This window comes from Sminthopsis crassicaudata, chromosome 1, assembly GCF_048593235.1.
Source record: "Sminthopsis crassicaudata isolate SCR6 chromosome 1, ASM4859323v1, whole genome shotgun sequence".
In the NCBI taxonomy this organism is placed as follows: Eukaryota; Metazoa; Chordata; class Mammalia; order Dasyuromorphia; family Dasyuridae; genus Sminthopsis; species Sminthopsis crassicaudata.
The window spans coordinates 181038763-181052593 of NC_133617.1; the positions used below are offsets into that span (position 1 = coordinate 181038763).

General features: G+C 37.3%; 1 protein-coding gene across 1 annotated transcript; it reads right to left on the reverse strand.

Moving 5' to 3' along the window:
• Window positions 1-2530: 2530 nt before the first annotated feature.
• Window positions 2531-6537, reverse strand: NHLRC1 (NHL repeat containing E3 ubiquitin protein ligase 1). The gene has a single exon (XM_074272396.1). The coding sequence runs from the start codon at window positions 6387-6389 to the stop codon at window positions 5136-5138; it is 1254 nt and encodes a 417-aa protein (XP_074128497.1). The 5' UTR covers window positions 6390-6537; the 3' UTR covers window positions 2531-5135.
• Window positions 6538-13831: the final 7294 nt, after the last annotated feature.

Consider the following 13831-nt stretch of genomic DNA (forward strand, 5'->3'; position numbering starts at 1 on the left):
AGATGACAGGAAAAGACAATAACATATATTGGAGAGGATGTGGGAAAACTGGGACACTAATACATTGTTGGTGAAATTGTTAACTGATCTACCCATTTTGGAGAGCAATTTGGAACTATGCCCAAAGGGCTATCAAACTGTGTATATCCTTTAATGTAGGAATGTCTCTACTGGGATTATATCCCAAAGAAATCTTAAAAGAAGGAAAGCAACCCACATGTGCAAAAATGTTTGTGACAGTCCTTTTTGTAGTGGCAAGGAATTGGAAACTGAGTGGTTGCCCATCAGATGGAGAATGGCTGAATAAGTGACAGCATATGAATATTATGGAATATTATCGTTCTATAAGAAACAATAAGCAGGATGATTTTAGAGAGGCCTGGAGAGACTTACATGAACTAAGTGAAATAGCAGAACCAGGAAATCATTGTACATAGCAACAACAAGATTATATGATGATCAACTCTGATGGATGTGGCTCTCTTCAACAATGAGATGATTCAAACCAGTTCCGATTGTTCAGTAATGAAGAGAATCAGCTACACTCAGAGTAGAGAACTATGGAAAATGAGTGTGGACCATAACACAGCATTTTTACTTTTTGTTGTTCTTTGCTTGCATTTTCTTTTCTTTTTTTCTTTTTTTACTTTTTGATTTGATTTTTCTTGTGCTGCAAGATAATTGTATAAATATGTATGCATATATTGGATCTAACACATATTTTTTACCATGTTTTACATACATTGGATTATTTGCTATCTAGGGGAGGGAGTGAGGAGAAGGGGAGAAAATTGGAACACAAGGTTTTGCAAGGATTAATGTTGAAATATTATCCACTTTTGAAAATTAAAAAGCTTTAATAAAAAAAGAAAAAGAAAAACATTTCCCTTTCTTCTTAAAGAAGCAGAATAATATGGATGCCCAATATTGCCTTTGCTATCAAAGGAGATTGATTTTGCTAGCATTCTTTTTCTCCTCTCTTTGTTTCAGAGGATAGTTTTCTGTAATCATAATAATGATGGTAATAAAAATAAACTATGTCAATGAAGAATTTCTAATAACTCCACAGGTGGTGAGTGCCTCTGGCAAAACCACAATCATAATATATACCCTCATGTCAGGGAAAATGATTCCAATACTTTGTAGCTTTACTTTGGAAACTCCCTATTTTCACAATGATTCCTTATGCTATTAAATCAGCTTTCATACCTTTCAGCCCAATCCACTCCAGGTAGTGGGACATAGTAAGAAGAACAGTGGAATTAGAATCCATACATAAAAGATCGATTTCCAGTGCTTCCACTTACTACCTTTGTAATTTTGGGCAAATTACTTCATTTTTCTGGGCCTAGTTTGTTCATCTATAAAATGAGAAAGTTGGATTAAGTAATAATATACTAAGCACTTTACAAATATTACCTCATTTGATCACAATAGCCCAGGAAGGGAAGTGCTTTACTATCCCCATTTTACAATTAAAGAATGTGAAGCAAACAGAGCTGAAGTGACTTGCCTACAATCACACTGCTCAGCTGTGTTTGAGGCCAGATCTGAAATTCAGTCCTCCTGACTCCAGAGTCATTACTCTACCAACTGCATCATTCATTAGCTGCTTAAGTGTGCCTTCAAGCTTAAGGTTCCTTTCACTCCTAACTATATAAGTCTGTGATTTCCTAATCTGAACCCTGCCAATTTGTCTTGGAATGACAGTAATTAGTGACATGTCAAGCACTCAACAGAGAACTCCTAATATAATCTTCAAAGCCATGATACCATAGCATTTTGGTAACTGGGAATGCTCCCGTCCCTAAATGTACTCTCAAATTAGCCTCCCTTGGTGGGTTGTAGGGCACTCTTGACACTGGCTGGTCCCATATTGGGAGGAAGCATGATCCCAACCTATGGGAGGGAAGGCCTATGGAATAGTGTCTATGGAAGGGAAATAAGAATCTCATGATATTGAGAAGCTCTGCCTAGCAAGGAGATTAGCTAGTTTGAGGCTGAGAGATGGTAGAAGAAGTTTGGCATCTGGCATCTTTCTAATTTCACTAATTATTCTTGCTAAATAGTTTTTATATTGCCTGACGTATGAGAGAGGCATATATGCCCAAATGTAAATGTAACAAATGTTCAAAATCCACAATCATTTAAGATGTTTGAGCCCTCTATATTTCAGTGCCCAATATATTTATAACTCTAAAAACCTTCTACTTTTCATGGCACATAATCCCCACTTTTCTCTTTTAAAATGTTTACATGTAAACACAAATATATACAAATGATCTTTATAGTTACAGATGGTACTATTTATCATTAATTTTAAAAATCACTAGGATCTACCCATTTTCTTTACTGACCCTAATGTACAATACTTTTCCTTACTATGACTATTAGAATTAAATTGTTTTTGAAGAAAAAGGTTTTGATGTGGAATTCAAAGACAATTCCTAAACTATGAATACTCAATCTACAAACAAGGAAAATATGGTATAGAGGATTGAAATCTGGCCTCACAGCCAAGAAGTCTTGAGTTCAATTCCATCTCTGACACATTTTGGTTGTATGATCCTCTCAGTGCTTCAGTCAACTCTCAAAGGTTATTTTTGCAGAGAATCAATTCATATTGGTGGAATAATTTATTTTACCTAATAGTTATTTATTACATCGAAGTCCTCAATCCAGTCCTTATCATGTCTCATGTACGATCCATACTTAGATGTGAGCTGCAAGGGAGATGAACTTAGGAGCCTTTATACTTCCCAACCCTCCTCTGTTCTCATGTCCAGAACAACTGCAACTGCAGATGCTAGATAGATAGATGTTTTCTCTTATTCTGATATAGAAAGTTAATAAATTAGTGGTTCCTCTTGGTCCTTTACTTCCTCCATCTTACCTAAAGCAAGCTTCTATCATCAGATGTTACTAAAGGGGCTGAGTGCTGTTTCTAGCATCCCCAGGTGAAATGTAGATTTTCCATATATAGTGATTAAATATTATTAAAATAATATTATTACAATTATATATTTTCAATTAAGTAGACCTTTCTGGGCTAGCTTGACCAGTCATGACTATTATATGACCATTGTTTCTATGGTAAAACTTGTCCTAAGTAATAAACAATCATTTGAGATATCTCATTCCTAAACTGGTGACTGCTTGAAATCCTTGCTGGTGAAGAAAAGGTAATTTCCCCTTCTAAAGCAAGTACTTATCCTTCCTTCTTTTGAGAAAATTTCTTAAGAGTCTTCTTGCTGTTGTTATTCCTTCATTTGTGATCATTGGAGTTCTTTGTACAATCATGTGAATCCCTTCTTAAGAAAACAAACTTGGAATTTCCATTCCATTCACAGACAAGCTTCAGTTAAATAATTACATTAGTAGTCCAAGATTTGAGTCAATTCAATGAGCATTTATTAAGTGGCGAACAGGGTGAGATGCTGATTTTAGACAGAGTGTAACTTCTTGAGAATTTTGCAATAAATAGAACAAGTTTCAAATTGCATAGAGTAAACCTCCCCATAAATTGTTTCATGATATCACATAATTCATTTGGTTAAGTCCAAGATATCAGGCAACATGGTGTGGTGGAGAGAGCCCTGGACTTGATGCCAAAAGGTCTGGCTTGCTTTGACATTTAACAGATGTTACTATGTCAAATTTTGATCTGAGTAGCTTTTTCTTCAGTTGGAGAATGAGGATAGTAATATTTAATTTATAGCAGGGGTTCTTAAAACTGAAGTTTATGAACTTATTTAAAATATTTTATAACTCTTTTTCAATATAATTAATTTCTTTTGTAATCCTTTGTCTTATATTTTGCATTTAGAAACATTTTGAGAAGGGGCCTATAGAATTTACCAGACCTCTTAAAGTCTGGTGTATCTATGATCCAAGAAAAGATTAAGATCCATTGAATAACGGAGTTACTGTGGGGCAAGTGCTTTAAAAAAAAAAAAAAAAAAAAAAAAAAAAAAAGCTTCAAGTACCAATTCGGGGTAGGTAGATGGTTGAATAGAGTATGGACCCTGAAGTGAGGAAAGACACATCTTCCTAAATTCAAATCTGGTTTCAGACACTTGCTAGTTGTATAACCCTGGGAAAAATCACTCAACACTATTTGCCTCAGTTTCCTCTTTGTAAAATGAACTGGAGAAAGAAATGGCAAACCACTTTAGTAATCTTTGCCAAGGAAACGCCAAATGAGATCACAAAAGAGTTGGACACAACTTAAAACTGACTGAACAACAAAAGTCCTAGATCAATGTGCTATTTTATGCCTTTAATGAATAGTTCTATAATGATAATAATATTAAAAGCCACTAGCATTTATAGATTTGCAAAGGACTTTCAACTTATTTAATTTTATTTTTATTACAATCCCTGGGAAGTAAGTGCTGCTACCATTTTACAGATTAGGAAACCAAGACGGGCAGAGGCTAAGTTACTTGCCTAGTGTTAAATCTGAAGCTGGATTTAAATTCAGGACTTCCTGATTCCAACTTCAATACTCTTTTCATTGAGCCACCTAATTGCCTCAAACATAATGATATAGTAAATTAAGGTTACACACTATAGTACACTGTAATGTCCTTACCATAATACAGGTATACAGGGCTACTAACACTCATGCAGTACTACAATATTTGAAAACCTGGGAGCCTAGCTCAGACCTTTTCTACCAGCTAACTAACCAATTAGTACCTATTTGTTAACTATATTGTGCAATGCAAAAATTCCTTCCTTTTTGAAATAAGCCTTTTGTTTTTCTTGCTCAAAGGAACAAGGAAAATAGTACAATCATCAAGAATTTATGAAAATGGGGCAGCTGGGTGGCACAATGGATAGAGCATCAGATCTGAAGTGAGAAGTACCTGAGTTCAAATCTGGTCTCAGACACTTAATACTTCCTAGCTGTGTGATCCTGGGCAAGTCACTTAACCCCAACTGCCTCAGGGGAAAAAGAAGAAGAATTGATGAAAATGATCAAGAGAAAAAACATTGATTTGATGAAATCACAAGCTCCTCTTTCTATCACTGGACAATCCCTAAGGTCTTTTCTTTATGAAATCCAACTGAAATAAATTAGATTTTTAAATAAGAGTATGGTATACATATGCACATGTACATTTATCTGCTTAGAGTGAGCAGCCAGCTTTATAGACTTTTACGGCATGGACTCCACTGTCTAGGACAAGAATGGAATTATCTTCTGTGTAAGTCAATGCCACAGGGTAAGAAAGCCCTTGGGTAATGATAGGTTTCAAGACTGGAAACTCCTCAGGTTTCCCTAAACACACTATAGCTTGGGTAGTTGTATCAGCAACAATGACATTCCCCTGATGGTCAAAGGTCACCGCAGTGGCATCTATTTTGGAGGGGATGAAGAGGCTCAGGCCGAAAGTGTCCACCTGGCCCAGGAGCTGCAAGCCAGGGCTAAACACCTTCACTCTGGTGCTGGCAGAGCAGGGCCCCTGAGCTAGCAGGTGTTCTGTTACCGCGATGGCCCCGGTGATGGGAGACACAGCTAGGGCTCTGGGGTTGCAGAGATGAGCCAGGAGTCTTTCTGCCCTCCTGAGCTCCCCTTTCTGAAAGTCAACCACCAAAAGGTGAAGCGACCCCGCCCCCGCATCAGACACCATAATTTCTTTCTGTGGGGTGGTCTGCACACCCCAGGGCAAAGAAAAGCGATTTCCAACGACCAGCTTATTCTGCCCTGAAAGATCAAATACTTTCACCGAGCGGTCCCCAGCGTCGGTGATGACCACATGGCCGTCAGAGGTAACGGTAACACCCAGCGGATACCGGACTTCCTGGGGGGCCTCCCCCTTTTCTCCAAACTGATGGACACATATTCCATCTGAGTCAAATACCTTCACTCGCTTCCTGCCGTCATGCACTATAACCACCCTCTCGGACCTCGGACACAAGGCCATCGCAGTGGGGTTGATAAGAGTCCCCCAACCCCCAAAAGAGTGGCTGCATATCAGAACCCCGGGGACCCACTTAGCCGCCGGATCCTCAGGTGCCCTAGCTGCCCCCGCCTCTGAGAATGGGGGCGCGCGGAGCACGGGGCCCAGGAGCTCGAGGAACTGCAGCAGCGGTAAGCAGTCACTGGTCTCGGAGCTCTTGCCCGCTTTCCTGCAGAAGGGACACTCGAGGGTGCGGGTCCGGGGTTGCACCAGGGCCGTTACACAGCCCAGGCAAATCACGTGGCCGCAGGTCAAGTTCCTGGGCCTCCGGTCCTTCTCGTGGCTGAATTTTTCAAAGCACACTTTGCACTCGAGCAGGCTGATCTCAGCTTCCCTCACCAGCGTCCTCAGAGCCGGCTCTCTCTCCGAAGCCTCTGCAGACATGCTTAGGCTGAGGAGGGCTTCCCTCCCCTCCCCCATCTCTCCCGATCTCTCCCACCACGGGCCGGGCGGCGTGACGTTGTCCCCACGCAGTCTTAGACTGAGCGCTGGAATGTCACTGGGTCTGCGACGTCAGAAGCTGCCCAGGAGCCAGCTGGAAGGCATTTGCTGCAGTCTGCTGCCCTCTGGTGAGTATCAGAGCATCGCCAATGCGTCATCCTTTTTTTTTTTTTTTTTTTTTAATTACTGGACATGACCAAGGGTTGGGCACCAATGGGGTACAGAGAAATAGCTTGCACAAGCAGGTTGCAATCTTGCGGGGAAACAAATAAATGTGTGTGTGTATGTGTGTGTGTGTGTGTATCCATAATAGCTATGGAAGAGATAATCTCGAAAGACAGTGATTGGATCTTATACTCTTTTGTATCATTCTACCAAGAACTGTGCCCGTCTCGTAATCAGGAAGTAAAGAATTAAGAACACTTTACAATTGTGAAATACTGAGACAAACAGAGGATCGTATTCCCAGATCCAGTAAGTGTCTGAAGCCAGATCCGAATTCAAGTTTTTTGAAATCCAGATCCAGTGCTTTCTCCACTGTGCCATCTAGGAAAGGGATAGAGGGAAGAGCTGCTTACGGAAGCCTCTGATGAATTGACCAATGGTGGTTAGGCAATGCATGCTAGGTTTGGGGAAGAGAAATTGTAATAAAAGAATCAGAAAGTCTTCATAAAGGAATTGTTTTGTAGAAAAGGAGAAGTCAGAAGGATGGAGAACAGCTTCTTTTATACTGCTTCTTCTTTCCCTTCGTTCTGGATTCTTTTTATTTATTTCCTGCTCCTTTAATATGAGTGTTTCCCAAGACTATCCTGAGTTCTCTCTTCATCTCTCTACTCTTTGCTTTAAAAATCACATCCACTCCCATTGGATCCAACTACCATCTTTATGCAATTATTTCACAAATCTATATCTCCAGCATTACTCTCTGTCTCTCTCTCTCTGTCTGTCTGTTTCTCTTTCCTGAATTCCAATCCCACATCATCTAGCTGGACAAATCCACCAGGATATCCTGTCAGCATTTCAAATTTGGCAAACTGGAACTTTTTTCAAACTTATTCTCCCCCTTTCCCTAAACTTGCTCTTTTCCACTTCCCTCTTTCTATAGAGGTCAACAACATCTTTCCAGTCATGTAGATGTTCAACTTCTGAATCATTCTAGATTTTTCCCTTTCCTTTACCCCTAAATCAAATCATTTGTTCAATCTTGTTGATTTTACCGCTACAACAATGGTCAAAAAGAAATAAAATAAAAGTCAAATAAAAATAAAAGCTACAAACAGGTTTCATATTGACTTCATTATTAAAATGTTTTTATTATTTATTTTTAAATTATTGTTATTTACTGTTTATTATTATTCATATTATGTTTCTTACATTTTTATTCATTTTAAACTATTGCCCAATTATATTTTAATCTGATTTGAGTGTACTAGAGAGTTTTGGGCCAAATGCAGCCTGCAGGTCACGATTGACACCTTTGCTTAACAAAATTCTTAACACTAGTAAAAGTCTTTCATTTACATGGCTTCTCACCTGTCCAAGTTTAGAGGAAACTTTGTCATTCTGAGGAATTCTGGATGCATCATGTAGAGTATTTGAGAAGCAAGGAGAATTTTTTCATTGAGAAAATGAACACTGACAGAAGACTTGAACCAGGAGTTATTTAGCTAATTCAGAGCTAAAATAAAATGGGGAATTTCTATTTGGCAGTCTCACAAATTACTTCATGATCTGCTATTCACAACTCAACTTCCAAACCTGAAATCTAACAGTAGAAATAAGTTATTTTCTGTACGTAGGTTTTGTGATTAGCATTTATTTTGTGTGTTGGGAAAAAAAATGACTATCATACCTTACTCATATTATACATTGAGTACTTTTTTACCTCCTTTTTGGGAACTTGAGCTTCAATCTAAATTGTAGGCATTTGTTTTGTTTGGATCTCAGTGAGGTCATCCTTCTAGGAGGTCTGGCTCCTCCTAGGATTTAACTCAGTATACTCACATGCCTGCCTAAATCCAGTGTAGAGATACACCCACCTCCAAGAAAGGGTGAAGTAGAGTGCCCTATATGTGAGTGGGCTTTGAAAAGAGTGTGCTCTGAAAGAGTTCTCCAGGGCTTTTAACTAATAGTCTGGATGATTTCCTTGGCTGCATCTTGTAAGCAAAACCAACCCTCTGGTTTGAAGGACTTTCATCCAAAAAGGTATTTTGATCATTATTCATATGACTAAGAAAGGAAATATTAAATTTCATTAATCATTTACACTACTGTGCAAATGACTTTATCAAGGCCTTTCTCAAATATGTATTTTGATGATGGAGGCTTCTAGTTATGTGTGTGGAAAAGAGAACTAAAGTCAAAAGATTGAAATATTCTGTGATTTGTGATAACGGAAACTCTGATGATCTAGTTCCTGGTTCTAAGAAGATAATATATTTATCATATAGGGTCAGTTCAGTCCACCATTCCTATTCTAATATACACTATCAAGCCATTCCTTACACCCCCCCCCTTCTATCTCACACCCCAACATCAACCATTGCTGTCACTTCTTTCCCATTCTTTTACCATCATCTTTGATTTGGGATTCTGGTAATTCTATTAAAAAGACAAATCTATGGCTAGAATGGCAAGGAAAGATAATGCGGAATGCTGGGGGGGATGTGGGAAAACTGGGACACTGATACATTGTTGGTGGAATTGTGAATAAATCCAGCCATTCTGGAGAACGATTTGGAACTATGCTCAAAAAGTTCTCAAACTGTGCATACCAGCAGTGTTACTACTGGGCTTATATCCCAAAGAGATTTTAAAGAAGGTAAAGGGACTTGTGTGTGTAAGAATGTTTGTGGCAGCCCTCTTTGTAGTGGCCAGAAACTGGAAACCGAGTGGATGCCCATCGATTGGAGAATGGCTGAATAAATTGTGGTATATGAATGTTATGGAATATTATTGTTCTGTAAGAAATGACCAAGACCAGGAGATCATTATATACTTCAAAAACAATACTATATGATGATCAATTCTGATGGATGTGGCCCTCTTCAACAATAAGATGAACCAAATCAGTTCCTATAGAGCAGTAATGAACTGAACCAGCTACACCCAGTGAAAGAACTCTGGGAGATGACTATGAACCACTACATAGAATTCCCAATCCCTCTATTTTTGATTTCCTTCATAGGCTAATTGTACACTATTTCAAAGTCCAATTCTTTTTTGAACAGCAAAACAACTGTTGGACATGTGTATATATAGTATTTAATATATACTTTAACATATTTAACATGTATTGGTCAACCTGCCATCTGGGGGAAGGGGTGAGGGGGAGGGGAAAAGTTGGAACAGAAGGTTTTGCAATTGTCAATGCTGAAAAATTGCCCATGAACATATCTTGTAAACAAAAAGTTATAATAAAAAAAGACAAATCTAAAAATTCTCCTTCCAGATTTGAAAAAGATACACAGAAAAAGGAAAATTATTGTTTTTCTGATATGGTCTGAGAAGAAATCTAAATCTTAGCTTTTATCAAAAAGCAAAACAAACCAAAAGCTCAGATATAAAGAATGATCTGATATTCTCTGACTGATCCTTTTTAGACTTTTCCCTTTCTTTTTCTATCATCTTTTGTTTATCTTCCTTCAAGACTAACTGTGGCTGTCACAATGATTTACTTGGGTGACATACAATTAAACTCATGTCCTTTATGTATGTTTTACTCAATGTTTGGCCAAATTGGCTTGCCAGGAGATTGTACTTTCATTTTATTTATCCATTTTCTTTTTGAGCTGAGACTGATAAATTAATGACTGTTGAGAGGACATGGGGAAATTCTCCAGATTGCAACAGCAGTAAGATGAGGCATTTAGAAGATCTTAGTTACTGAACCACAGAGCAATGTTTTCCAAGCCACTTTTTGTGACAACAGAAAATGCCCCCAGTTACTTCAACGGATATTGCAAAAGTCTCAAAACAACTTTGTTTTGTTCACTTTCCCTTAACTAAGTATAAAATTTGAGGAAAGACAAAGCTAGTAACATTAATCAGCCAAAGGTATGTCATAAGTACTCAATAAATGTTTGTCAGATGAATTGACATTTCACTAAAAAGATGGGAATCACCTTTTAAAATAAATACTCTTTCCAATAATTTTTTTAAAAATATGAGTAGATGACAATGTTACACAGGCAAATAGGAATAGTATTTATGTAATAATATAATTAATATATATATATATAAATAAAGTAAATCCCTATTTAAACCTGAACCCCTTCCCCTGACTTTTTTCTGGGTTCAGTTGATATATTACTTGCTATAGAAAGCATTTCCTGATCTATATGGTTAAGGGCAATCTCTCCCTTCCTTAAACAATCAGATTATCTATCTACCTATCTATGTCTATGTCTATGTCTATGTCTATGTCTATGTCTATGTCTCTCTCTCTCTCTCTCTCTCTCTCTCTCTCTCTCTATATATATATATATATATATATATACATGTATATATATATATATATATACATGTATATATACATGTATATATATATAAATCATAAATTTATAATTTATATCAAAAATATAGATCATATAAAGGTAATTTTACCTTGTCATGTATCCTGTTTCCTATGTTCTCTATCCCCACCTAGAGTATGTATGAAGAAGTCTCTGAATATAGTTGTGTGAATAGCTTGTGCTTAGTTTCCAAAAATAGAGGAGATAACAGGGTTCCTAGCTCCTTTACAAGCAATCAAGGCGACAAACACTTATTGAATAAAGGACAGCCTTTATTTCCTCTGTAAGAAATGCAGAAGACACAAAGAACTCAAAGAAACCTGTAAATAGATATACTCACTATATGAGCAATCAAATGGATGAAAAACCTTGGCATATTGGGTTTTGTTTATCCTTTCTTTGTCACAACCACCTTGTTATCTGGCTCAATTCAATTTTCATGAATCATGCTAATTGATATAATTGTGAAACTATTATAAGGCAATTAGTATAGTGCCTAACACAGAGGAGGTGCTATATAAATGCTTATTTCCTTCCCTTTTCCTCCCAACCTTAGATATTTACAAGTGATCTTTGTATAATGTTGTTATTATTATATACAATGTTCTCCTGATTCTGTTCACTTCATTTTGTATCAGGTCAGATAAGTTTCCAGATTTTTCCTAAATCATCCTTGTCTCTTCTCCTAGCACAATAGTATTCCATTACATTGATATACTACAACCTGTTCAGTCATTCCCCAATTGATGGGCCTCCCCTGATGTTCAATTCTTAGCCCTCCCAGAAAGAGCTGCTATAAATATTTTTGCACATATAGGTCCTTTTCCCTTTTCTTTGATCTTTTTGGGATGCAGACCAAGTAATAGTATTCCTGGATCAAAGGGTATGTACAGTTAAACATGAAACAAAAACCATAAGAAATTCAATATGATTAAACCAATTATCTCTTAATTGCTATGCCAAATACCTTTTTACTCCTTATCCTTCACTACCTTTCTTCTATTCTGACTATTCTATTCTGACTATTCTCTTCTGCATACTTCTTTTCTCTGGGCTTCTTTGACTTCTCTCCCTTGGTTTTCTTAGTTGTCTCACCTCTTCTTTGCTGCTTAATAATCCATATAACCTCCTATTTGTGGGTGTTCACCAAGGCCTGTTCTGGGCCCTCTTCTAATCTTTCTCTACCTTCTCTCATTTGGTAACCTCATCATTTCCCATGGTTATCATGCAAATGACTTGAAAAATCTTTATTTTCAGCTTGAATTTCTCTTATATTCATTATGTAAATATTTCATGATCTCAACAACTTTGTAAATTCGTGAACTCCTCTCACAAACATCTCTTTTGAATTAATTTCACAATTCCAACTGCCTACTGGACAGTGCAAACCTCACATTTTGCAAGGATCTCAATTCAACTATCCAAAACTGAACTCATAAACTTTGCCCCTAAAATGCACGGCTTTCCTGCACTTCCTTATTTCTGTGGGGGTCACTACTATTGTATTTAATCTCTTTCCCAATTTTGGCATTATACTTGACTCTTCTTTCTCACATCAATTCCTGATCCCCATCTTTTCCTCCCTCCCCCATTTTAGCCAAATATAATCTTTTCTACATTTACCATATCTCTTGAATTCTACTTCTTTTCTTTACTCAGATGGCTACCATTCTATCCCAGGTATTCATCACTTCTCATTTGGACTATTGCAACAACCTTATAATTGTTCTTTCTACCTCAAGTCCCTCCCACTCCAATCTATTTTCCACATAGCTACCAGAGTTATTTTCCTAAATATATGTGACAGTGCCACTCCCCTACCAAATAAGGTCCATTGGCTTCCTACCATCTCTAGGAGAGAATATAAAATCTGCTTGGAATTTAAGACATTTAAAAACCCAATCCCAATCAACCTTTCCAGCTGCAAACATTTATCTCATACTCAATTAATGCAGCCAAATTGGTCTTCTTTGTATTTCTTATACTTAAGTAGGCTATTCCCCCACACCTAGAATACATTATTTCCTCACACCTTCCTCCTTAAATTACTTGTTTCCTTCAAAATTCTTCTTAAGTATCACTTTCTACATGAAGAGTTCTAAAAGTGAGGCAGGGAAGCCCTCTTGGTTTAAAAGACTACCAGTAAATTTACCACTTTTAGAATTTCTAAATCTCTTGAAGATTCAGCTCAAAGGTAATCTATCTATGGCCTTTCCTAGTCTCCACACTCCCTGCAACAGCTAGTACTTTCCCTGCTAAGTGTTCCTTTGAGTGTTCACTTGGATGGAATTAGAAAAGTCCAAGTTAAAATACTGCCTCATACTTATAGTAGTTGGGCAAATCATTGGCCTCTCCCAGCCTCATTTTCCTTATGTGCAAAATGGGAGTAATGATAGCACCTGCCTCATAGGGTTGTAGTAAAGATAAGATGACTAAAGCCCTTTGCAAACTTTATAGTGAAATATAAATGCTAGTTAATTATTGCTATCTTTATTTTATATGTCCCTATTTACATACATATTGTCTTTGTAAGAACGTGAGCTCCTTGAGGGAAGGAATTATTTCTATATTTTGTCTCTGGCTTTTAGTTTTGCACATAGAAAGCCCTACTGATTGATTGATTAGATTTAGACTTCCAGGAGGTTGCAATTTTAAAGTTATATTCTGTTAAAGAATTCAGACATAAAAGTATTTACTACAGTCTAATTATAAGATTGTAGTGGAGAGGGAGGGGCTACAAAGATATACACCTACTATCTTCCTACCATTTTCTGCATTCATAATTCAAGTGCCTCTGATAAAAAGCTGTTGCATCAAAAAACAAATATAATGAAAAATGAGGTGATGTCACAGCAAGCTGCTCTGCTTTAAAAAACTTATTCCAAAGGAGCTTTTTGATGAAAGATT